Below are 25,109 nucleotides of genomic sequence, written 5' to 3'. Positions count from 1 at the left end.
GTTCCCCTGGATTGGCAGACTGGGGTGGTGGTCCCCCTATTCAAAAAAGGGGACCAGAGGGTGTGCTCCAATTACAGGGGGGTCACACTCTTAAGCCTCCCTGGTAAGGTCTATTATAGGGTCCGTCGGATAGTCAAACCTCGGATTCAGGAAGAGCAGTGTGGTTTTCGTCCTGGTCGTGGAACACTGGACCAGCTCTACACCCTCAGCAGGGTCCTGGAGGGTGCGTGGGAGTTCGCCCAACCGGTCTGCATGTGTTTTGTGGACTTGGAGAAGGTGTTCGACCATGTCACATGTCCCTGTGGGGGGTTCTCCGGGAGTATGGGGTACCGGGCCTTTTGATACGGGTTGTCAGGTCCCTGTATGACCGGTGTCAGAGTCTGGTCTGCATTGCAGTAAGTCGGGCTCATTTCCAGTGAGGGTTGGACTCCGCCAAGGCTGCCCTTTGCCACCGGTTCTGTTCATTACTTTCATGGACAGAATTTCTAGGCACAGCCGAGGTGTTGAGGGGATCCATTTTAGTGACCTTAGAATCGCATCTCTGATTTTTGCGGATGATGTGGTCCTATTGGCTTCATCAAGCCGTGATCTGCAGCTCTCACTGGAGCAGTTTGCATCCGAGTGTGAAGCGGCTGGGATATGAAGATCAGTACCTCCAAATCTGAGATCATGGTCTTAGCCGGAAAAGGGTACAGTGCCTTCTCCAGTTCAGGGGGTTGTCCTGCCCCAAGTGGAGGAGTTTAAGTATCTGGGGATCTTGTTCACAAATGAGGGAAGAAAGGAGCGGGAGATCGACAGGCGGATTGGCGCAGCGTCTGCCGTGAAGCGGGTGCTGTACCAGTCCATTGTGGTGAAGAGAGAAGTGAGCCAAACAGCGAAGCTCTCGATTTACCGGTCGATACGTTCCCACTCTCATCTATGGTCATGAGCTTTGGGTCATGACCGAAAAAACGAGATTCCGGATACAAGCGGCTGAAATGAGTTTCCTCCGCAGCGTGGCTGGGCTCTCCCAGCCACCCTAGAGATAGGGTGAAGCTCGGCCATCCGGGAGGGACTCAGTAGAGCCGATGTTCCTCCACGTCGAGAGGAGCCAGTTGAGGTGGCTCGGGCATCTGGTTAAGATGCCTCCTGGACTCCTCCCTAGTGAGGTGTTCCGGGCATGTCCCACCGGGAGGAGGCCCCGGGAAAGACCCAGGACATGCTGGAGGGACTATGTCTCTCAGCTGGCCTGGGAACGCCTTGGGATCCCCCCGGCAGAGCTGGAAGAAGTGGCCGGGGACAGGAAAGTCTGGGCCTCCCTTCTGAAGTTGCTGTCCCCGCGACCCGACCCCGGATGAAGCGGAAGAAAATGGATGGATGGATGGTGTAGGGGGGAAATGTGATGACAATTCTAGGGGCACTGACCAACAGGGGGCCCTCCACAATTTAATTATTTTTTGTTCATAGAAATATAAAAAACTAAAACAAACAAAACAAATCAGAGCCCTGTCAATTATAAATTAATCATATTGTATTTTCAAAGATTGTTTTTAGCAGTAAAAAATTAATGTTCCCACTCCCAGATCAAAAAACACACATCCATATTTGCCCTGAACACCCCTCTATCTGCGTTAAATGGTTTGTTCCTGCTTGGAGACTCCTCGTTGATTCAAGATCCGTCTTTGTTTGGTCTCCTCTGTTTGTAGGGAGCCTTCTGTTTGCAAGAGGACCTCTGGTTGGGTGGAGACTCTATGATGGTTATTTTCCAGAGCAAGTTTCAACTTCACCTTCAGGTCCGCAACCTGACCCTGCAGCGATTTCACCGTTTCCTCCTGTGTTTTGAATTTGGAAGCTTGCTCAGAGTGACTTTTGAGCTGGTCCTCATATTTGAGTCTCACTCTGTATTCTTCAACCATAACTTCTATCAGACCTTTATTGCGAGAGGCAGTAGCGTAAAAAGTGGGTATGCAGCGCATGCAACGCATAGGGGTGCTGCACCAGAGGGGGCGTCAAAACCCCGTCTGGAGGAGATGGCGCCCCGATGATGCCTTCGCATACACTTCACCGCGCCCTTATGCTCCTTCACCTCACGCACGTGTAAATGTAAATGTAACAAGTTTTTCCTTTCACTTGTCTTCGTCTCGGGGGGTGTGGGGGGAATTTATGTTTTCGCATCCACCTGAATAATATGTAGTTGCGCCCCTGGCGGGAGGCGTATTTTTCAGCCTGCCTCTTGAAGTGGTCCAGCTGTTGAAGAATGCTCTTGTGGGTTGTAACTTTGGAAAAGCAAGAAACCTTTGATACACCTGTAATCTCTGGTACATTTCTTCCATAGTCACGTTTGACTTGCTGGTGACGTTCTTTTTCCAACATTTTTTGCAGTTTTTGAATCTCCTCCTGCTGTGATTTGACTTCAGCCTGATATGCAATCCTTCGGTCTCTTTCCTCATGGAGATCAAAAATCTTACTCTGCAGTTCTTTTATAACCCTTGTGTGTGCAAGGACAAAGGCAAACATAGAGGACTATGGCAAATGATGCAAGTTTTAAGTGTGTAGGGTCGGTTGGACCCCATTTCTACATACAAGGGTTAAGATCTTTTACCTGCTTTGTGAGATCTCTGATGTGTTGGCTTGTTTCTTCCACGACTTCCACTGAGTGGGTAATCTCAAAGCCAGCAGAGGGAGTCGTTTTCTGCTCGACTTCCAATGATGTTGGACTCTCCAAGTCGCCGGAAGGACTTGATTGTCCCTGGATATCTGCTGATTCATCTTCCGGCTCAATGGGGCTGTCGCTGTCATCTTCAAAAGGGAAAACGACAGCGTCGTAGTTGACTTGGATGTTAAGGTCCATCATGTCGACCCATGAAAGCTCAGCTGGAAAAGCTTCATTTTCACAAGCGATCTGTTGTTGCTTCATGTCGATATTCTGGTAAATTCTTGCTTCTCTGAAAGGCGTGTAATATCTGGAATCGATATCCCGTTTGTTTCGATAAATTTCGAACGTGCTCTGAAGAGTGATCTGTCGCGAAAGAACTGTGGAACAGTTTTGAGAAAACTCTCTCTGTGAGCTACATTCAAGAGAGAGATTCCCTTGTGATATCATAGAGTGATGACATCACTGATGATGTCATTGATACCATTGGAACTGAACATTCTATTGTAGCCTGACGTAAAACATTTTGCTAGACAATGTCAAACATTGAGAAGTTTTAATTTTTGTTATCAAACATTATAAAGTTAAAAGAAAAAACCCTCAGAAATATACAGGGTAGGTTTGCCACCCATCCCGTAAAATATAGAATCATCCCGTATTTGATAAATGTTGCGTCCCATATTGAACCGATACGGGACGCGATTTGTTCTAAATGTCCAATGGACACGCCTATCACACACATATCAACACTAAGTGTAACAATAATGACCAAAATAAAACACAGGAAATATTAAGGTCAGCCAAACGCTACGGTCCGACGCTGTTGTCACTGTTGCCTAGAGACGGATACTACGCAGCCGTGGTGAGTTGCTATCAACCCGTGTCTTTTAAAATGCCCTCGACCCGATACTCCACCGTATTTAGAAGTAAGAACTCTGGCAGAAATACAGACGTGAGTGGAGAGATGCACATTCCAGGCTGAACAATGTCTGATTCCAGGCTAAACAGGCAGTTATTTAAAATATGTGTCCATCGTGGTGTCGTGTGCTGCTGTATGATATGATTGATATCAGACAGAACGGATCAGGAGAAGAACACTGCACACCTGTTCACGTCTCTTTATCCCTCAATCATCTCCTGAGGCTGATACGGTACAGAACTTTTTTATTCTTGATTCAGTTTCTTATTGCGCTTTTAAACGACTATTACGGTTTGATTATTTGCTTAGGATGTTGAGTTTGGATGATAATTTATTTATTTATATATTTATAAATATTTTGGTAATACTATTTTTAATACCAGAATGTTCACTTAACTTTTATATTTTGGGTTGTCTGAGGACACATTTTGAATATTAAATCAGGTGTTACGATCAATTACTCAGTACTTGAGTAGATTTTTACCAAATACATTTTACACTTACTTCATTAAAGCTTAAGTAAATCTACTCAAGTATAAACGTCTTGAAGGTATGCTACTCTGATTGGAGTACAATTTTGGTGGGCGTCCCTTATTTTGATTTCTGAAAGGTGTCAACCCTAACTGCAGCTTGAATAAAATGCAAATACATAGCATTTTTGAGAAGTCTGGATTGCTTTACGTGTATTTTGCACATTACTTTTGACTGTTGCTCATGGGGAGAAACATTTCAGTAATCTAAAACTAAAAGAAAAAAAATTAAGCAAACTACTTGCATACTGGATGTGGACTGATGGATGTTAAATTCATGAGCAGTAAATATTGTGCTAATTATCAGTATTGAACCAAAAATGCAAGGCAGATGCAAGCCTTTAAAATTGTGATGCTTTTATGGGTCAAATAGACTCAAAAAAATTGTAACAGCAGCTGCGCAGACCGGCCCAAACACATTTTTGGTCAGGGGGCCCAAGATTCCTGGTGGCGCCCATGCTCACTTTACTTTGCTCACTTTAGCTGAGAGTTTTAGCAAAAAGGCTGCAAACAGGAAAATAGTCCACTGATCTACTCAGGGGAGACACCAAATATCACCAATACTCAGACTCTTCTGAGTCTTGCATTATGTTTGATGCAAGACTCAGAACTATTTTTAGTTATTTCTTAAAAAAATAATCCAGAATACCCTTGAATTCTAGAGTAAAGACATGAATCTGAGAGGAATAGTAATCCAAACACAGGAATTCATCCTTTTTGTCTTTTTTGTTCCTTCTTCTGTATGTGCTAATGAGTGTTTTTGTTGGTAAATCGTTGAAACGTAGGCTTGCAAATATCCAAAATGCAAATGTTGGTGTGAACAAAGCAGATCTGAGACCTGTCGACATCCATGTGTGTTGTTTGTCATGACTACAGATGCCGGGGCTGCATCTCCATCAGCGGATGTTGTCATGTCAGCCAGTGTTTGTGTTGGTGTGGAGACAGCGCAGCTGTTAGCTGGATGGTTAGACATCGTCACGTCCGTTGATCCACTGCTCTGACATGCGCACAGCTGTCCCAAGAAAAAGCTTTGCTCATGTGCAACACACACACACACACACACACACACACACACACATTGGGCTGTCCAAACGAATAGTTTTCTAATGTGAGGGGGACGTGTCCACTTCACACGTAGTTATTGCGACCACCGTGCAGTGTAATCTTTCTTCTGAAGAGACTGATGAATTTATTTGAATGCTTTTAGAACATCTTTACCGGAGGCATTATAAATGTGAAGGATGCTGAATAAAGAAGTCAAGTCGAACTTATTTGTGTAGCACTTGTCAGTAACAAGGCAGTTAGTTCAAAGTGCGCTACAGTATTGAAAACATCATACAGTCACCAGTTGGGAAACGAGCAATAAACTTTACAATTCATCAAATGCCATCATCAAGCAAATACACATCAAATATATTGATCAATGCTCCAGTTATTATTGATCAAAAGCAGCTTTAAATAGGTGTGTTTTTATTCTTCACTTAAAGGAACTCATTGTTTCAGTTGGTTTACAGTTTTCTGGAAGTTTATTCCAGATTAATGGAACATAGACGCTGAATGCTGCTTCTCAATGTTTGGTTCTGGTTCTGTGTATGCAGAGCAGAACCAGAACCAGAAGACCTGAGAGGTCTGGAAGGTTGATACAACAACATGTTTTAAAGTAGTTTGGTGCCAAGTCATTCATTGATTTATAAGCTAACAGGAGTATAACAGAGCTACAGTGAAAGGACTGGGGTGATGAGTTTTTCTGTCAGTACTGTTTAAATCATCTGCCTCATTTCTTCTCCTCTTCCATTAAACAGTTAGGTTAAAATAATAATAATAATAATGAATAAAACCACTAATATGGGCGCTATTCAATTCATCATGCCCGACTGCGGTCGTTATGTGAGAGGCGCCGTTACATCCTGGTCAGATCTCGCCAATAATTATGTGCATGATGGATGCAGAGCTTAGAACCTTTGCCATTTTTCTACTTTAAAGCTCTTCTGTTAATTAATACTTTGACTAATTAATTTCTTCATTACCATGAGATGCTCTGAATCTATTCTATCTCCTTTCTTACGGCACCCTATTCAATCCAATACAAAGACCCCAACCGGCTACTTATACAAATAGATAAATGCCACATCAACTTTGTTTACTGTTAATCATTTAAAACTGCACCAGTTTTAAATGCAGTGTGACTTTTCATCAAGCCCAGCCTGTGCCTCCAGCAGCTGAAGTGAACGCCAAGTCGATCGCCCCGTTTATCGATGCGAGCCGCTGACGACTCTGTTAATCCAGATTTATTATTTGATGACATGAATTTGAATAATGAGGGAACGCTGACAGATTCAGACTGACAGGATGTTCGGCACTCAAATGCCACAACAAATTGCTTCTAGAGGTAAAATGTTCCTGGAAGCTATAAGACTGCTGTTGATTAGAGAGCTGCTGCCTCACGACTTCGGAAATCACTTTGCTTTGTTTATTAACAAGGAGCGAATAAAAAAATATGTCCACTAGATCATAAAAGCGAACATGTGGATTATGTAAATTGAATCGGACCTCACCTTGACATTGGAGGTTAAAAAGAAAACTAAACATCCGACTATTGAGCTACTGAAGGAGAGACGGCTAAGTTGTTTGTTCCGAAACATAATGTCTGCAGGGCCAGAGCGGCTGGATAAAACGACTCTCTGTTTCAGCTGCATGCTGAGCACAAAGCTGCAGGGTTGTATAAATATGATACAGCACTATGAGTCTTATTGTGACCTTGACGGAGCTACGAAAGCCTTTTGATGTGCAGCATCTATAAAAGTTTGAGACATTCTGTGTTTATATGCATGTCTTATCTATTTCATTTAAATGCGTGCAAATGTGCATATATTTGCAAAATCTCAAGGTGGTTGGTTTTGTAAGAGGTCAGAGTTCTTGCTTCAAAACAGACTTCAAACTAGAGGCCAAAAATTGAGAGAGGTACCGTATACGTCCTTTTAGATTTCACTTACAAGTTTACACAAGTGTTTTATATGTAGGGTTTTATCTTTACAGCCCAAAGGAAAGTCAAAAGAGGCTTCAGCAAACAATAGCTTTCAATAATGATTTGTCATGAGCGTGTCCCACTTACTCTCACATGCCTGGAAATTCTTGAGTTGAGGTTTGACCTTCTGTCCCCGCAGTGAACTTGTTTAGCTCCTACGGCCCTCGTCTTCTTCAGTAAACACTCTGCCTAACGTTTCAGTAAACGAAGGAACATGAACTCTTCTTTAGACTTTATGTCCAAGTTAGTGCTGTCAGTTGATTAAAAAGTTTAATCAGATTAATCACCCTCTAGCACTGTGATTAATCGATTACCATAAATATGCAAGTTTTTCAAAAAATGTTTAAGAAAACGTTTTATTGTCTCAAACCAAATTGTCTGACAGCAACAATGGAATGGTTTAGACCAAAGAGAGAATGCCTAGTTAAAGTCTAGACAAAGTGTCTTCAAATCCAGGCCTCAAAGGCTGGAGAGCGGCAACTTTTCAAGCAGGGTGCTCTGCTGTGAGATATGGAGTATTTCTTGTGTCTGGGTGAAGTTTGTGTGAGCTGTGATTGGTGGCTGTAGGAAAGTGTGCAGAGTTTGACGATGGTTGGAAAGTAGGTGAGGTTAGTGACCAATTATGTCTTACACAAACTCATCACACATCCAGGAACCTTCCACTTAGTGACTGCAGAGACCTTCTTCGTAAACTTTTAGGTGTCTGTGCTTCAACACAACTGAGTCAAATAATGGGGCCATTAGCATGATTCTGGAGAACTTGACTGCACCGAGGAAATCAATCAGCCATTTGATTCAGGCGTATTGAACCAGGCAAACATCTGGACATTGCAGGATGGCTGGATTTGAGGAGCATAAAAAAAATTTTGACACAAAAAAAATTAATCAAACATAGGGAAGGCTGTGGCAGTTACTTAATAGAAATGGTAATCGTGTTTTAATACTTTTGCAAACACTTTATCTGTGTGCACAGATTAAATGTGCTTTGAACTTCATGTGAAAGGAAATGCTGCCAGTTAATGAGTCTGTATGTCCTGGTACACATTTATAAAATAAGTGAGTTGAGTTTGGTTGGGGTAGGATGTGGAAATGATTGGTTTGAAAGCTAACGTTAAATGGTTTTATTGTGTGACTGCTGAGACTCGGTGTCACAAGCTGAACTTTACACAGTTCTTGAACTGATAAGGAAGGACAGGTTATGGAAACAGAAGTTTGTAGGTTTGAATGACCTGGGACTCAACTCTCTGTCATTATGTTATTCTTCCGTCTGCCTGACAACAGGTATAAAAATGCAACAGTTGCTTAAACTTGGCACAGTAGATCTCTCCCTATATTTCTGCCAGTGCTAATGCTAATGATCAAAAAATAGAAATACTAATACCTCTGTCAGTTTGGAAGATGTTAACAACTTCTCCAGATGACTTTAGATTAATGAAGGACTGACAGGCTTAAGTTTAATGGTAAGGATGAGAATAGACTTGGGGTGTCTTCACAACATGGGAGACCAAAATTAAAAGATTTGTTACATTTTCAGCTGGGCCGGTTGGCTTTCACACTCCTGTCAGTGTGACAACAATCCAAGACCTTTGAAAGACCCGTTTACCCCTTCACCTCTGAAGAAGACATGAACCCAACTTTCCCCTCTGCTAAATGTAAACAAAATGGAGAAGCATCAGATCTTAGCGGTTGTAGGATTTCTTTTTTTGCTATTGATTAAAGACTACGACTCGTTTCTCCACAAAGCGTTTTATACTCGCATTTGTTTTTGTTGTGTTTACCCAGAATACCCTGCGGTATAGCCTGCTTCCTGCTTTTGGAAGGGACTCTGATTCACATGCATTCAAACAACGCCAGAATTCACTTCAACCAAACCGAAACCTGGGTTTTTAGGCGGACCAGAGTTTGAGTGCGCATTCAGTCTATGGGAACTAAAATGGGACAATACAGGTCCTTCTCAAAAAATTAGCATATTGTGATAAAGTTCATTATTTTCCAAAATGTAATGATAAAAAATAAACTGTCATATATTTTAGATTTATTGCACACCAACTGGAATATTTCATATCTTTTATTGTTTTAATACTGATTATTTTGGCATACAGCTCATAAAAACCCAAAATTCCGATCTCAAAAAATTAGCATATCATAAAAAGGTTCTCTGAACGAGCAATTAACCTAATCATCTGCATCAACAAAGTAACTCTAAACACCTGCAAAAGATTCCTGAGGCTTTTAAAAACTCCCAGCCTGGTTCATTACTCAAAACCGCAATCATGGGTAAGACTGCCGACCTGACTGCTGTCCAGAAGGCCATCATTGACATCCTCAAGCAATAGGATAAGACACAGAAAGAAATTTCTGAACGAATAGGCTGTTCCCAGAGTGCTGTATCAAGGCACCTCAGTGGGAAGTCTGTGGGAAGGTAAAAATGTGGCAGAAAACGCTGCACAACGAGAAAAGGTGACCGGACCCTGAGGAAGATTGTGGAGAAGGGCCGATTCCAGACCTTGGGGGACATGCGGAAGCAGTGGACTGAGTCTGGAGTAGAAACATCCAGAGCCACTATGCACAGGTGTGTGCAGGAAATGGGCTACAGGTCCCTCATTCCCCAGGTCAAGTCACTTTTGAACCAGAAACAGCGGCAGAAGCGCCTGACCTGGGTTGTAGAAAAGCAGCACTGGACTGTTGCTCAGTGGTCCAAAGTACTTTTTTCGGATGAAAGCAAATTTTGCATGTCATTCGGAAATCAAAGTGCCAGACTCTGGAGGAAGACTGGGGAGAAGGAAATGCCAAAATGCCAGAAGTCCAGTGTCAAGTACCCACAGTCAGTGATGGTCTGGGTGCCATGTCAGCTGCTGGTGTTGGTCCACTGTGTTTTATCAAGGGCAGAGTCAATACAGCAGCTATCAGGAGATTTTGGAGCACTTCATGCTTCCATCTGGTGAAAAGCTTTATGGAGATGAAGATTTCATTTTTCAGCACAACCTGGCACCTGCTCACAGTGCCAAAACCACTGGTAAATGGTTTACTGACCATGGTATTACTGTGCTCAATTGGCCTGCCAACTCACCTGTTGACTGTTTGTCAAATCTATCTTAGTTTGGCTATGTCCCCATTATTAACCCTTTAAATTAAGCTTGTGTGAGGAAAACATGTGAAATGTAAATTCCTTTCAGTGACTTCTTTATAAGAGTAATTCTTCAAATTTGTGTTTCAGGTAAGAATGAATACGTTTCTGGTTCCGTTTTCTTCTTTATCCCCCAACATGGTGCCTGGCAGAGGTATGGAGATCTCAAAGAACTTGTAAAAATTCCTGGCAAGCCGATGAAACGACTGTGAGCTGCAGTTGCTCTCTTTGAAAGAATATTCTTTGAAATAAACAAACTAATAAAGCCTCGATGGACAAAAACAGCAATTCAACAAGGTCCCAGCTCTGTTGTTCATTTTTACTTCATTCAACTTTGAGTTTCTGTGCAGAGCAGGTCAGCGTATCAGAGTCTTTATGCCAGCATAACCAGCCCAGTGCCATTCATGTTTTAAATTAAACAAGATTTGAAGTGACTTGTTTCCTTCACTGCACTCAGTGTAAGGATTCCCCCACCTGTAACCTCAAATGACACACGGGAAGATAAATGTTAACGTGTAAAGTTGATTGTGGAGGATAACAGAAGAGATGAACTAATGCTGTTAGCAACTCATATTTGCATTGAAAATAAATATATTGTAAATATACGTTTCATTATAGAGAATAGTAAATAGAATGCACATGGATTTTTTTTTTGTTGCTCCTAAGTGGCTTGGTTGCAGAGGTTCTGTAAAATGTTTATCCTATATTAAAATTCACGAGCAGCCAATATCTTGATATTGGCATATCTCATTAGTAATCATAGGTCAGATAGCCTTACCTATGAATTTGCTTAGAAAAAATTGGGCACATATATGAAAAAATAAGAGTATGGAAAGCCATTTGTGTCTAAACTTTATTCTTTATACTACCTTCTGTTTTAAAATTATTTGATTTTTTTTTTCAAAGTTGCTTCAAGCAATGTGGTTTTACAATAATTTTATACAAAGTATCAACATAGTTGTTATAATGACAGCCTTGTTTTTTTTTCATCTACTAAATTTTTTCTGTGTGACAGGAAAAACACAGATGAATTTATGTATTCATGGAAAGATGTTGCAGCACCTATATAACCTGCAGAGGTTAAATTAATTCAAATTACTTAATTTAAATAGCACAAATATTGTCTCCATGTACTTTACAAAAACATAATTTTAATTCAATCATGCATACATTCTGACTGATCCCAGTTATCAGACAATACAGACACGTTTCAATCCTTTTTTAATGAATTAAACTTGTCTGAACTCTTCATACGAACTACTTCACAGTCCAGTGCTCCTAAGTTGTAAACGGCATAACGAGGAGCATTGTTGTCAAAGCAAACGCCAGAAAGAGCAGGAGCTTCTTCTTAAAGGAACAGAGGCCAATTTCAAAGCATCAGACCTAGAAGAATTACTGAAACACGACTTATGTTTCACACATACAGCATTTTTATATAAACTGAAGGTAACGTAGATACTTGGATTTGCTGTAATATGTCACTATGTGCCTGGAAAATACACAACACTGGGTCTTTAAGGGTCAACTGACCATTCCCAAAAGAATGGTAATGCTCTGAGTTTGTCTAAGTGGTCTAATTATTAACAGGAAATAATTTTCATCAATGTAGAACTTATAGAGCATCTGTATAGCGTGTGATTGAGTGTCGATTTCCCCAACATTTGAGCATAGGACTGGGTAATATTGTGGAAATGTCTTATGATTTATTTTTTTAACTGTAAAATCAATATTAGTTTTATCAGGATTTTCCATCTTCTTTTGATAATATTCATCCATCCATCCAGAAAGATCCACCATAAACTTACGTTTGACATTAAAACAAATGCCTGAAGTTTTTTTTTTTTTTGTTTTTTTTTTTTTCAGGTAAAAAAAAAATCTATTTAGTTAAAATGGGTATTTGATTTATATATACAGTCATTTTTATGTACCTAAGCTTGCGAGCCTCGCACATGATGTTTTAATATCCGCCTTGTAACAGTCGGGTTATCTGACTCATCATGCTTGACATTTTAAAGATAATCCCCGAGAAACCTCGTTTCGGTGCGTCACGGGAACTTCAGCCGACTGAACGGACGGAAAACGTCTCGCTCGCATTGTGGAAATTTGTCAGCTGCTACAAATCTCTGAGATGATGGGATAAACAGAAATTTGCTAATATTGTACAAGAGCGACGGGAGGTCAGTCGCCGCCGTTTTCTCATCATTTGACAATCACAGCTTCTATTCTTCTTACTAAGTCGAGACACTAACTCAGTGCTAAGTGACAGGCTGAGCGATGCGGCTCAGTCTCCGTCCTCCTTTGGGGATCTCAGTGGCAAGCAGATCTCACTCTGTTCTTCACTGTTGTTGTTTATATCATATTGTCCCTACTTCTCGCGATTCCAGCTGCAGGATATGGAGAAGTCGGTTTTGCCTTTCCTGTTATTTGTGGATTTTTATTGCAGCTCGCACTAATTTCTGAGTAATATTACTTTTAGTGCTGCAATTCTGAGCTTCTTAGATGAACTGGCATCGCGTTTTCTTCCTAGATGATTCAGAATCAACTCCATGACTCGCATTACTTCCTTTTGCATTCCGGTCCTGGCCTTCCTGTAGCGCTTTGTTTGGATCAAATACGTTCTTCTGTTTGGTCCTTCGTGTGCTTGTCTGTGTTTACTTGAATACGAAAGTTTGTGCGGCTTCAAAAATTTACATTCAGGTCGATATCGGGAGCATCGTATTGGGAAGGAGGAGAGGGAAGTCAGAACGGATAGTGTGAGACGACCTGTGAGCGGCCCCGGTGTGATCCAGATGGACAGGCTGTCTGGGCCTCTGTCAGGGTCTCTCTGAGGAGGAACCGTGTGAGACGGGAAAGATGTCTGGCAGGTAGACGGGTGTCTTCCTGCGTGACTCATTGTGACTTAAACCGTCCTCCATGCCAACAGCGACAAGAAGAGAACAGCTTCCATGCGGACCACGCTATCTGCTGATTTCAGTCATCTATTTTGGCACGTTTGTTCTCTTCATTTACTCTGACAGTTCAACAACCCCGCTGGACAATGTCTCACTACTGTAGTGCAACTGTCTACAGGAGTGTAAGTATCCACTGTCTTAAAGTATAGTTAATGTTGTTTATGTTTTATGTGAATTACTAAAGTAACCCAAACTGTGAAGTGAAAAGTAGTTAAGCATGTTTTTGCGACAAAAACATCTGCAAACTGTGGTGTGTTACTTGTAAGCAGCCCTGTTAAGTCAATAATAAACCGTCATTCATTGCAATTACAGCTGTATGTTTTTTTTAAAGGGGTAATGTTATTTATTTTCCAGGCACATAGTCATTTTATATCACAGGTGACTTTGTTGTCATCTGTTGTTATAAAAATGCTGTGCATATCAAACATAACTTAAAAGAAATTTGACTTTGTAATTTGACGCCTTGAAATCAGGCCTCTGTCTCTTTAAGAAGCTCCTGCTCTTTCCCACACTCCACCTTTAGCGCATCATTGCTTGGCGTCAGCTCAGGAGACTTGCGGTTCCTTGAGGTGTTTGCTAATTGCTGCTACCGTTAGTCTGGTGGAGCTTGGTGGGGAAAAGCTGGGGGAGGGTTGCTCTTTGTGGAGCTTTGTGGAAATAAGTGGAAATTTGTAAAAGCAAGCGTTTAGGCACCCCTGAATGGTTGCCATGTGAGATTAAAATATGAAAAAGTAGATTTTACATAATACCCCTCCTTTACAAATGATAAAAAATTCTCAAAAATGTAAAAAACACAAGTAAATATAAAAACCTCATATGTTTACTATAAAAGGCTTTATTGTAGCAGGGATCATTTAGTCCTGAGATTTACCTGCAACTTCACCATCCAGTAATTTCTGATATATATCGTTTTCTTTATCAGTGTTTATAATTGCTGCACCGTGTATGCTGTCACTTAATACCAATTTGACTAAAAGCATTCAGCATAAACATTAAAATCCCATTACCAGCATCAAACAAGCAGAGGAAATACAAATCCATTACAGAGTAAGAGGCCCTCTTTGTTCCCCTTCACTTTACAACAAATATTTAAACTTTTCAAACTGCTAATGGTAGCCTTTCATTGTTAAATATGTAAAGCTAAATTTTGCATTGCAGGAAACTTTATCAACTCAAGTGATTCTTAGTGCCTTTCAGGTCCCTTCAGGTAATAAGACGCGTTGCAGCAGAGCTGCTGTTTCTGCGGCTCAACGGTGTTTAGAAGGAGTCGCTGAGTCGAAGCCCCCTAGGGAGAAAACAGGGTCTTTATCGCGTTGATGGTGGTGATAACCTTGAAAGGTGGCAGTGCGGTTGCAAAATGCACGGCCATTAAGTGACCATGGTCGTCCAGAAAAGAGGACGAGAGTGAAGCCGGGATGTGCCCCGCAGCCAGACCGGGCAACCTGAAGCTAACTCCCTGTTGTCCTCTTCCATTGTGAGCCTCCAGAAATGCCTTTTCAGTAAGGAAAATGTTCACCTGCCACTGAGATAACAAGAAATAATTTTTTTTTTTTTTTTTTTTTTTTTTACAAGACACCCATTACTCTGCAACAGAGTCTGCAGTACATGGACGGTGAAACGAGTAAGATCAAACCATGTGAGATTTTCTTTTTCATCTCTCTAGAAAGTTGAATCTTGATTTGAAAAAGAATTTCTTATCTTTTCCTGACTAAATTTACATCACTCCTCTTCACTGATTTCCTTAATTTTACTGTTAAACTGTCTGCTTCTTTACTGTTTCTTTAATGTTGTAGTCTAAACCGTTACTAAGCCACAGTTTACTCATGCTAGCCAATTGTCAGTGTGGGGATAAGTGTCTTGCCTGGAGACATTTGGACGTGTGGATGGGGGGGAAACTGGAACTGATTTGCATCCTTCCTCTCAGCCAGAGCTCTTCTGGAATGGCCTCATTTATTCTCCATGACTGTAGAATGTGTTTTGGAACACGCTAATCATAATCTGCACATTGTACAGTGGGTGTGTTTTTAAAATGGAAAATCAAATATATTTTCAATGGGGTACGCTTCTCTAAAGAGTTTGGTTGGCAGTTCACTTCAGTTTTGGAGTCCAGTTTTTCAGTCTTTTTTTTTTGTTTGTTTTTTGTTTTTCGTTAGCTTCGTGACCCACTTGGTCTGGCAAAGAGCATGAGGTTCTGCCGTGTATTAAAGTCAAGAGCGTGACCTGAATGCACAATGCTAGAGCCCAGTCACACACATTCAAACCTATATGCATTTAGAAAGACAGACGAGGATCATAAATAAAGAGAAGAAGCTGGAAATTTGCATAATAGAAAATTCAGCGCTTTTATTTCGTGATCACGTCAAAAGCAAATGTAATTACTTAAGGTGTCGTTTGTAAATCAAATTGATTAAAAAGAACTGACTGAAGACCAACGGAGTCATTTGTATTCAATGTGGTTCCCATTCTTTTTCTTATTTTTCATTTAAACTTGATCTGATTCATAGTCCATGTTATTTTCTCATGTCCACATTTATTAAAACCCTTTTATTACTTAACCTGTGATGTATAGCATTCGTAACAAGATAGAATATTATAAATGTCTGTGCTTTTCTTTAACCAGTGGGTTGTGCTTGGCAGAGCATATTTACTACTGATAGAAACAAAGCTATATATATATATATATATATATAAAAAATTAAAATTCCCTTCTCACCCTCCGCGGGTGGTCTCTCTCTCTCATCCTCTGAGCTCGGGTCCTCTACCAGAGGCCTGGGAGCTTGAGGGTTCTGCGCAGTATCTTGGCTGTGCCTAGAACTGCACATTTCTGGACTGAGATGTCTGATGTTGTTCCTGGGATCTGTTTGAGCCACTGCTCCAGTTTGGGGGTGACTGCCCCGAGGGCCCCGATGACCACAGGCACCACTGTGGTCTTCACCTTCCAGGCCTTCTCCAGTTCCTCTCTGAGGCCCTGGTATTTCTCCAGTTTCTCGTGCTCCTTTTTCCTGATGTTGTGTGTGTGTGTGTATATATATATATATATATATATATATATATATATATATATACACACACAACATCAGTATATGTTATATCAGTATATATATATATATATATATATATATATATATATATATATATATATATATATATATATATATATATATATAATATACTGCTCAAAAAAATAAAGGGAACATTTCACTTTAATTTTGTGTGTGGCTCCAAATCCAGGCCTCCATTGGTTAATAAATTTAATTTCCATTGATGATTTTTGTGTGATTTTGTTGTCAGCACATTCAACTTTGTACAGACCAAAGTATTCAATGAGAATATTTCATTCATTCAGATCTAAGATGTGTTATTTGAGTGTTCCCTTTATTTTTTTGAGCAGTGTATATATATATATATATACAAACCTCTATTTTTTATTATTATTTGAACAGGTTAGAGGATTTATCAGTGAGTCAGTGAGCAGCTTTGCCATGTTGGTTTTGTTGTGTAAACATTTGGTTTATAGAGAGCCCTAAAGGTGTTGGGGGCTTTTTCTCAATACATAAGAAAAATAATTGAATACAGTCCCTTTTGCATGTCTTGAGTCATATTTATATTTATGAGAGCAGTAGTTACATAATACGTGTCAGAACTATCTTGTTATGATTATCTTTGCATCATTGCCAGCTATATAGCTGCTAAGCCTAAAATAAATGTGGAGGGTGTTGCATTGAATTTAAAAGATTCTAATTTTAAAGAAGTTGCTGCTTTTTGAGTGGAACATGTTGAATGTTTCTAGAACTTGCTACATCCAGCCACAAAATTTCCCAGTAGCAATTTAAGGTCATATTCAGTAAATTAGAAAATGTTTTATGAGGTGTTTGTCAGATTAAAAATAATAATCTTCAAGAAGGTATTTAGCATGATTTACTCGAAGTAAATCCTGTATAAGTAAATCATTTATTGGTTCAATGTCATCATAAGCTAATGTTGAATGTGTTTTTATGGCTGTCAGTGGAAAATCATGATAGTTAACTAAAAGAAAGGCTTGATATCAGTCTGAGTTGGGAGAAATTAATCCAAATTATATTATTAATTTAGTGCATTTAGTTATTTAAGCATTGTAACTGTTTGATAACATTCTATTTAAAAAAAAATATGACTGTATAACCTACTTTAGCTTTCCTATGTTCTGGAACTTTAATGGTACTTCCTTGTTGCTTCCCAAAACTTAACAGGTAATTTCCTGAAACTACCTTTAGACGTTGTGATTACTTTCTCCCAAAAAAAAAATTAAGTAATTTTAATTAAGTTAAACTTAAAACACTGAATGGAGTTGAGTTAATGCTAGTCAACGTTGCAATTTTAGCCCACATGCTAGTGATAGCATTTTATCTAACATTAGCTTCTTACTTAATTTTGACATAAACGCTGAAGTGAACACATTCCCAACATTAGTCAACATGCTAGTGGTAGCCCACATATAGTTGGGAGCACGTTACATGAACTTTTAGGGTATTTTAGTTTCTATATGTGTTTTTGCATACTGAATAGAGCATGTCGGTGTAGGTCAGCATGCTAGTGGTACCTTTAAAGCATTTTAGGAAATACTACCATGTTAGCTAATTTTCATACTACGCTGAATGGATTGAGTTAATGTTAGTCAACTACTAATGATGCAATTAATAGCACTTCAGCTAAATTTTTGTTAATTTTGTGTTTTTTTCATATTGAATGCAGTATGTTAAAGTAGGTCCACCTTAGAAAGGAGCTTTCATGAAACTTAGAGGTTCATTTTCTGGAACTTATCTGGTACTTTTTTTTTATATATATAAACTTTGACATTACTTTCCAAAACTTCTACTAAAGTGCCTCGATTCCTCTAAGTTCCAAATAAATAAATAAATCACTCATTAAGCTCCCAATAGTAACCATCCAAATTATGTTAAAGTACCCTTCCATTCAACACCTAAATATCTCTAAAGAGGGCAAAGCTGAGTAGCAGACCGTAGAAGGCAGATTGTCCTTACACGCTGCTTCCATAACAAACCCCTCTTTTATACATAAAATGTCTGTTTATACATAATTCATAAGATTAAGTTGTAAAATGGCAAATGGCCTCTACTGGTATAGCGCTTTAGCTAGTCCACAGGATCCCAAAGCTCTTCACACCACATTTAGACATTCGCCCATTCTCACACACATCCACACACAGATTACTCTGATTACTGCTCATATTCTACCTAAGCAGGCAACATCTTTTAACTGCAACCTAAAACTTGGAGACTGATATTGGATTGAATCAATCCCACCTTTATTTTCTAGCTTTTGCTTACTTTTCAAAAATGTAACAGATTCACAACTCAAAACATTACTGTGTGATTTTTTTTTTCACCCAGCAGAGTTATTTTGTTTGATATACTAGACAGACAAAAATATATGTAATGTTCTGCAGTACAGCTATCCTCAGTCTGCATAAGCATCATCCCTGCCAAGTGCCAGTGTTGCATTGGCAGTACAATAGCTGTCTGAGTTGTTTCCTGCCGTCACAAGCCATATGTAGTACACTGCATGGCTGCCACGCCTTGTTATTTCTCCTGTCTTCATCATCTGTCATGTGGCTTTTTGTTTTTGTTGTTTACTCGCTACATATTGGTCTGTGTGCGCACTTGGCATGGGCAAAGAGTACTCCTCCTCGGTCTGGCCAAATTTAAACTAAACCACACCCAACAGATGGAGAACCCGCACCTGCTTCTGGATGCAAACGTTGCCCGTTATGGCAGAAGGCTTAAACACTTGAGGAGAAAAATCTAATATTTTATTTCTTTTCTTTTCAACAAAAATCTCTTTACTTTGGTAATATAGCAAATATGTATGAAGTTTGTTTTTGCTGCAGTTTTGTCTCATTTTTTAAGTGTGTACTCTGTGTATTTGTGTGTGTCCCAGCAGATGTTATGGAGGGGAAGAGCGCCATTCTGCTGGGCATGAGTCAGTGGAACTCAAATGACCTGGTGGAGCAGATCGAAACTCTGGGACATATGGAGGACCAGACTCACGGTATGGACACACACACACGCACACCCACACATACATACGCATACGCACTCGCGCACGTGTACACGCTATAATCAGACTCACGTAGACTCATAAACACAACGAGGTGTGCATTTATCTTGCTCGCGTCCGGAGGGAAGGTTTAAATTGCCTGGAATGATAGCGAGAGTTATTTGCTGAATAATGACAATAGTGGCGAGATTGTAGATGGAGTGCAGATTCTATTTAGAGCTACATTAAGTCATTTTTGCCCATTAGAGGCCAGAAAGAGTAAAAGATATGATGACTTCATCCTGTGATGCCGTAATAGGTGCAAAGGAATATTTTCTGAATTGAAACTGCAACCAGACCTATAATAGCTCTGCTGACAAAGTCAGAGATTATGTGTATGTGTTGTTTTCTTTAAGAAGTCTTGGAGACGTAACAAAAAAAACATCAAGGGTGGAGGACTTTAATTTTCAGATGTGTTCAGGATTGTAGCTCAAAATGTGTATTTCTAGTTCAATGATCCAAATAGAGTTGTATAAAAAAAAGAAAACATGAAAGAAAAAAAGTGAGAAAAATGCAGCCAATACAGCAATAGAATGGTGCCAAAATATGATGGTGTAAGGTTTAGGCATCTGCTTTTGTTAACTTTTTTGGGGTTATAAAATTGGTAAAAAAAAACCAAACAAACAAACAAAAATACCCTGGGTTAAAAGGTTTGAACATTTTAATGGTTTTGAACCTGAAGTAACAGTAGGCCTTGTAATTGGAGCTGGCCCCTTCCTTGTTACTAATCTAGCACGGTGTGGAATATCAGTGTAAAAATAATGTCCAGCCAAGAAAAAGGCATTGAAGCTAGAGTTCATAAAATGAAGATTAATATGGTTTTGTAAGTCTCTGTACACATGATCAGTCTGTGGTTAACTTGTGATGCTTTATACTACAGTAAGGTAGATGTCAAAATGCTACTTTGTTCACACAGTCTATAAGATCCCTTAAATCACATAATGGTGCGTTCACACCAAACGCGTTCCGCATGTCAAAAACTCATCTGAAGCTTCCAGTTTGATGCGTGTGCACACCAAAAGCATTTTTGGTTTTGGTTTTGGTTTTGACAGACCTTGGACCCGTCCAAGGTCTGATGTGTCAAGCCCGTCAGACCTCGAAATCCACCGCAACAGCCCTCGACGTGCCTCCACATAGACTTTGACTGTAAACCAGACGCGCCTGATGCTCAAAACGCATTCGGTGTGAACGCACCATAACACCATCTCCAGTTAGAGTGTCCGTTAATTTCCCGGCAACATGTTTTCTGTTCACGATAATTTACTTCAAACTAATGCTAAAATATGTCATATGAGCTGAAGCTAATTATTATCGCTAAGTTGCAGGACGATGGTTTGGAGAAATCTGCAGACATTAATGTTGTACTCATAAATGTAGTAGTAAAGTATTTTCTTACTGGATGAACTTGAGCCTCACAAACACCAGCTGCAGTCTCCTGGTGACATGAACTGTTTTCTCTCAGGTTTTTGTTTCTCCTTGATGTGAATCAAAGATTCAATAATTTCATAATTTTTGGACAAAAAGTTTTCAACAGAGAAGTTTTTTCCTGGCAGACCAGATGGTCTTAGCAGCAGAAGTTCTCACACATTTTTCCGTTGCAAATTAGCGGCTACGCTACAGTACAATATTTATTTACTTACGTTCCATTTTTGACCATTTCAGCATTCTTTGTTTCTTTACATTTACCCTTCAGTCCATTATGACAAAGTTTTTTTATAACAAATTTCAGCAGTTTATGTTGTAACAAACTGGCGACTGAATGGTGGAAAACAGAACAAGCAAGACATGCTTTATGAAGCAAATAAAGCAGATTTTGTCCATCATTATTACCCCACAATGTTCATTCTTTATTCTTTGGAAAAACGTTGAAATGTTTGGCTTCTTACATGCGAGCCGTTTCGTTTCAGGCAGGTTGTGTTTATCAGATCCATCAGCTGCAGCTGCTCTTGTCTCAAACAGAGGGAGAAAAGCTCTGCCACAGAGACTGAAATCACGAATCTTATCTCTGTTCGGCTCCAAAGTATTAGCTATTCAGGTCATTTACAATTGTCCCTAAGAGGGTTTATCTCTAAAACGCCTTTTTGGTTCATAAACTCTTCTTTTGTGAAGAGAGCAGTGCCTTCGAAGTAAAACCTGGTTAGAAAATGATGGAGGCTTAGCGAGTTGAAGCCAGAGGCTTTCTGGTAACCACTGCTGATTTCACCAGTGGAGATGATCACGCAGCACAGCTGACTCACTTTGAGGATCTGTTGACAGAGGTCTGTTTGTACATGCACAGAACACCATGACTATCACAACCATCCATGCTGTAAATGTGTGGGCATTAAAACAAAAGCCGTTGAGGGGGGAAGAGGAGCAAAAGCCACGCCGGTCAGCAGAGGCGGGCAGTTATTTCTCCTGGGTGTGTGTGTGTGTGTGTGTGTGTGTTATTACTGAAACGTTCACGTTGCGCTCAGCTCTCTGTGGTTTATGTTAATTTTTTGAAAAGGTCGTTCCATTCGGGCTTCCGCATCACAATTTGCTTGACAAACAACATCCACCTACGTTGGAGCAAAGCGGTCATTAAGGCGAGAAGCGCCGCATTACCGTTGCTCACATGTGGTGGGGCATTTTGTTATTGATCCCTGGATGAACATAAATAAAACACCCATACAGCAGAATGTAGGTGGAGATATTCTCATGCTGATATGTGTTCAGTGCTTCTTAATTATGTCTTGTGATGCCTTAGAAAAGGCACGAAGCAACGTTTCCTTATGTGCATCTAAAGTGCTAGTTAAAATAAAAGTTGTGCTCCATATGTGGGGTAGTTTACATTTTTCTTCCTCCTCTGTTATTAATTTTAATGAAACCTTGATTTAAAAAAAGAAGAAGAAAACCCATCGCTAACTGGATCCTGCAAAGGTTTCTGGTGAAGCTAACAAATATCTGACTGATGTATATCTAGGTTTCTGTCCAAGAGTTGGACATCTTTCAAAGCAAACACTTCTGTGGCATGAATAAAAAGTCAAATTAATACCCAAATGAACTATAAAAAGCTCTAGAATAAACTAATTTTAATTGCAGTAGCATATTCCCACAATGGGAAAATATAAAAATGTAACCTTTAATTGGAGTACATTGGAGTGGGGGAAAGAAAAATCCCACATTTCAAATTACTTCTAATACAACCCCTTTGGCAAATATAACAACGCTTATTATTTTCCTATCCCATTTAATAAGGTCGGAGCATACAAGGAGAGGGATCTCTCAGCATTCCTCACACACAGATCAGACTAATCTCTCCTCAGTACCTCGCTCCAACTATGTTCTGTAGGCTTTAGGTCTTGAGATTAAGATGCCATGGAAAAAGGTTAAGTGCGTGAACTATTTCTGTAACGATTTGGATAGATATTTTCAATCACTATCATCATCTTTCAAAAAGTTGGTATGTAGATAACTTAGAAATAGTTGTTGCGGAGATAAGATTGCATTTCTTACTGCAGTTCTCCAGCAGGAGGCTTTGGAGATTGCCCACTTTCCCATTCTGTTCTCTGTGAGTGATTGCAACAAATCAAATGATTTTCCAAACTGTTTCTCCATGGGAAATAGTTATTTGATCACATTTCTGAAGCTCTCTGGAGAGCATATCTAACCACCAAAATCACATTACATTTTTTCTTTCTATCAAAGATGGAATACCGCAGTGTCATGTTAAATGAAATTAGTGCTGGGAGACGTGTAGTCAAATGAACCAGAGATGAAAAGCTCTACGGCTTTAAATCGGCATAAAACATAACTGGTAATTTTTGTTACATCTTTTTACCAAACCTTTGGTGTCAGCTATGAAATGATGGCTTACAGGTTTGATGGACTCATTTTCTTCTTCTTGGACACATGTGGACAAACATGTTCGGACCCGCATGTCAATGACCAGAAACCCCACAGTGGTCACTGAAGTGACTTGAAACTGATAAAAGTATTAAACATTTACTGAAAGCTAAGCCATGAAAATCAGATGTTGCTTTTGAATTGTGGTTGAACAGAATAATTAAAGAAAAAAAAAAAAAACAACCTCATGTGGCCTGGACAGCAACGATGGTAACAGTAGCTTGGTATTTTGTTGCTCAAACTATTGAGTCAGTCACTGTAACCACAATGCCACTTCTTTACCTGTCCACAGGTGTTTTGGCTCATTCCTCACAGGCAAACTGCTCCAGTTGTTCCAGATGACGTGTTTCAGCTCCTTCCATACGATTTAGATCAGGGCACGTAGAAGACCAACACAGAATATTCCAATGTTTTGCTCTTTTTCATAGCCCACACAGAGTCACTACACCCTGTGCCTAATCCAGTAAAACAGCTTCAGACAATAACCGAGCCTCCTCCATGTTTCACTATTGGAAGCATGGTAGTGGTCTCGTCTATATGCTTCATTGTTGGTGTCTGAACATAGAGGTGATGTCCCTTGCCAAGAAACTCCAGTTTCGTCACATCTGTCCAAAGGACATTGTCCCAAAAACTTTGGCTTGTCAGTTCTTATTGTGGCAAATTCCAGTCTGCCTTTTTGCGACTTGCTTCCTTACTTAGTCGTCTCCCATGAAGTCCACTTTGACTCAGTCAATGACAGATAGTGCCATCTAACATTGATGTACCTTTTTGACCTTGGAGATAACCTTTGACTTCTTTGGAGGTTATTCTGGACTCTTTGGTTTCCAGTCCTATTATCTTTGGCTTCAATTTTCCACCTTAGGGCACACCCAGAAAGCTTGGTTGCAGTCAGATGGATCTTAAACGTCTGAATGAACCACAGGAGCATCAAGCTGTTTGGTGATGGTCTTATAACCTTTACCTTTAATTGTCTTTTTAACCTCCTGGATCAACTCTCCCCTTCACTTCCTGTGGTCCATGTCCAATCTGGAACACATTAAATTCTCAAATAGCAGAGGGACTACTACCTGTCACCCCCAAACCAACTCAACTTAGGGACATGAATACCCATAACAAGGCAGCACAATCTGCCTGAGAATGATGTAGCATTGAGCATTCAGCGTTACATTCAGGTGGAGGTGTTCAATCAACACTGCCCCTCTACCACAGACCACATAATGCAGTGAAATGTGAAATCACGCTGTCTTTCCTAATACAAACACAGATTGTTTGAGGAGAAGGCGTTTAAGCTCATAGATGTTGTAGGTTGTGACATTTTTATAGGAGACCAAAGATTATGTTCTCGTACTAGCATGCCGTTTTAAATGGACAGCATTACAAGTCACCATAATGATCGCTCCCCTGAAGTGTTACTAACACGCTCGTAAAATCATCAGGAGAGGTTTTATTGCTTCATGGCAGCCATGGAAAAATCTTTACTCTGTCTGGTAATCATTTTAGTTTGATGTGACTGTTTCACAGTCGATTACCTGTTTTTTTTTTTGTTTGTTTTTTTTTTTAAAGTGCTCTTTGTGTCATTTTGGGGCCTTTAGCTGTCTTTAGCTAGGTGAGAGGTGAAATTTGACTTTTAGACAATTGTGCAACTGATAGCTTTCAGATGCTGTTGCCATAAGTTGAAGTTGATGCATTAGCTCACAGCTAATGCATTTCAAGTCATGTCACAAAAGGCCTTAAGTCACCGTTTCTCCATGAAAGGCAGAGTATGTAGTGATGGAGCTATTAAACATCCATAGAGAGTAAAATGTTAAGTATACTTTGTGTTGCCTGGGAGACAAAGAAACAGGAACAAAACTAACCGTCCTTCACCTTAAATAGAATAGAAATATCCTTTATTGTCCTTCAACTGGGAAATTTCTGTGCAACAGCAGCAAAGTGACAGGCAATAACAGCAAATACTCACAC

At 39.9% G+C, this 25,109-nt stretch overlaps 1 protein-coding gene and 1 pseudogene across 1 annotated transcript in view; one reads left to right on the top strand and one right to left on the bottom strand.

Annotated features, from left to right (window-relative positions):
- The window catches only part of pitpnm3 (PITPNM family member 3), a 154,447-nt gene that overhangs the window by 53,912 nt on the left and 75,426 nt on the right, over nucleotides 1–25,109 (top strand). Inside the window, exon 3 of the mRNA XM_088012065.1 lies at nucleotides 19,125–19,232. Coding sequence (XP_087868191.1) covers nucleotides 19,125–19,232 — 108 coding nt within the window. The remainder of the gene's footprint in view (nucleotides 1–19,124; nucleotides 19,233–25,109) is intronic.
- LOC148155904 (uncharacterized) lies at nucleotides 580–2,896 on the bottom strand (annotated as a pseudogene).

This window comes from Poecilia mexicana, unplaced genomic scaffold (assembly GCF_051168715.1).
Source record: "Poecilia mexicana isolate PSO_F unplaced genomic scaffold, ASM5116871v1 scaffold_13, whole genome shotgun sequence".
In the NCBI taxonomy this organism is placed as follows: Eukaryota; Metazoa; Chordata; class Actinopteri; order Cyprinodontiformes; family Poeciliidae; genus Poecilia; species Poecilia mexicana.
This window is presented reverse-complemented; position numbering and strand designations above follow the sequence as displayed.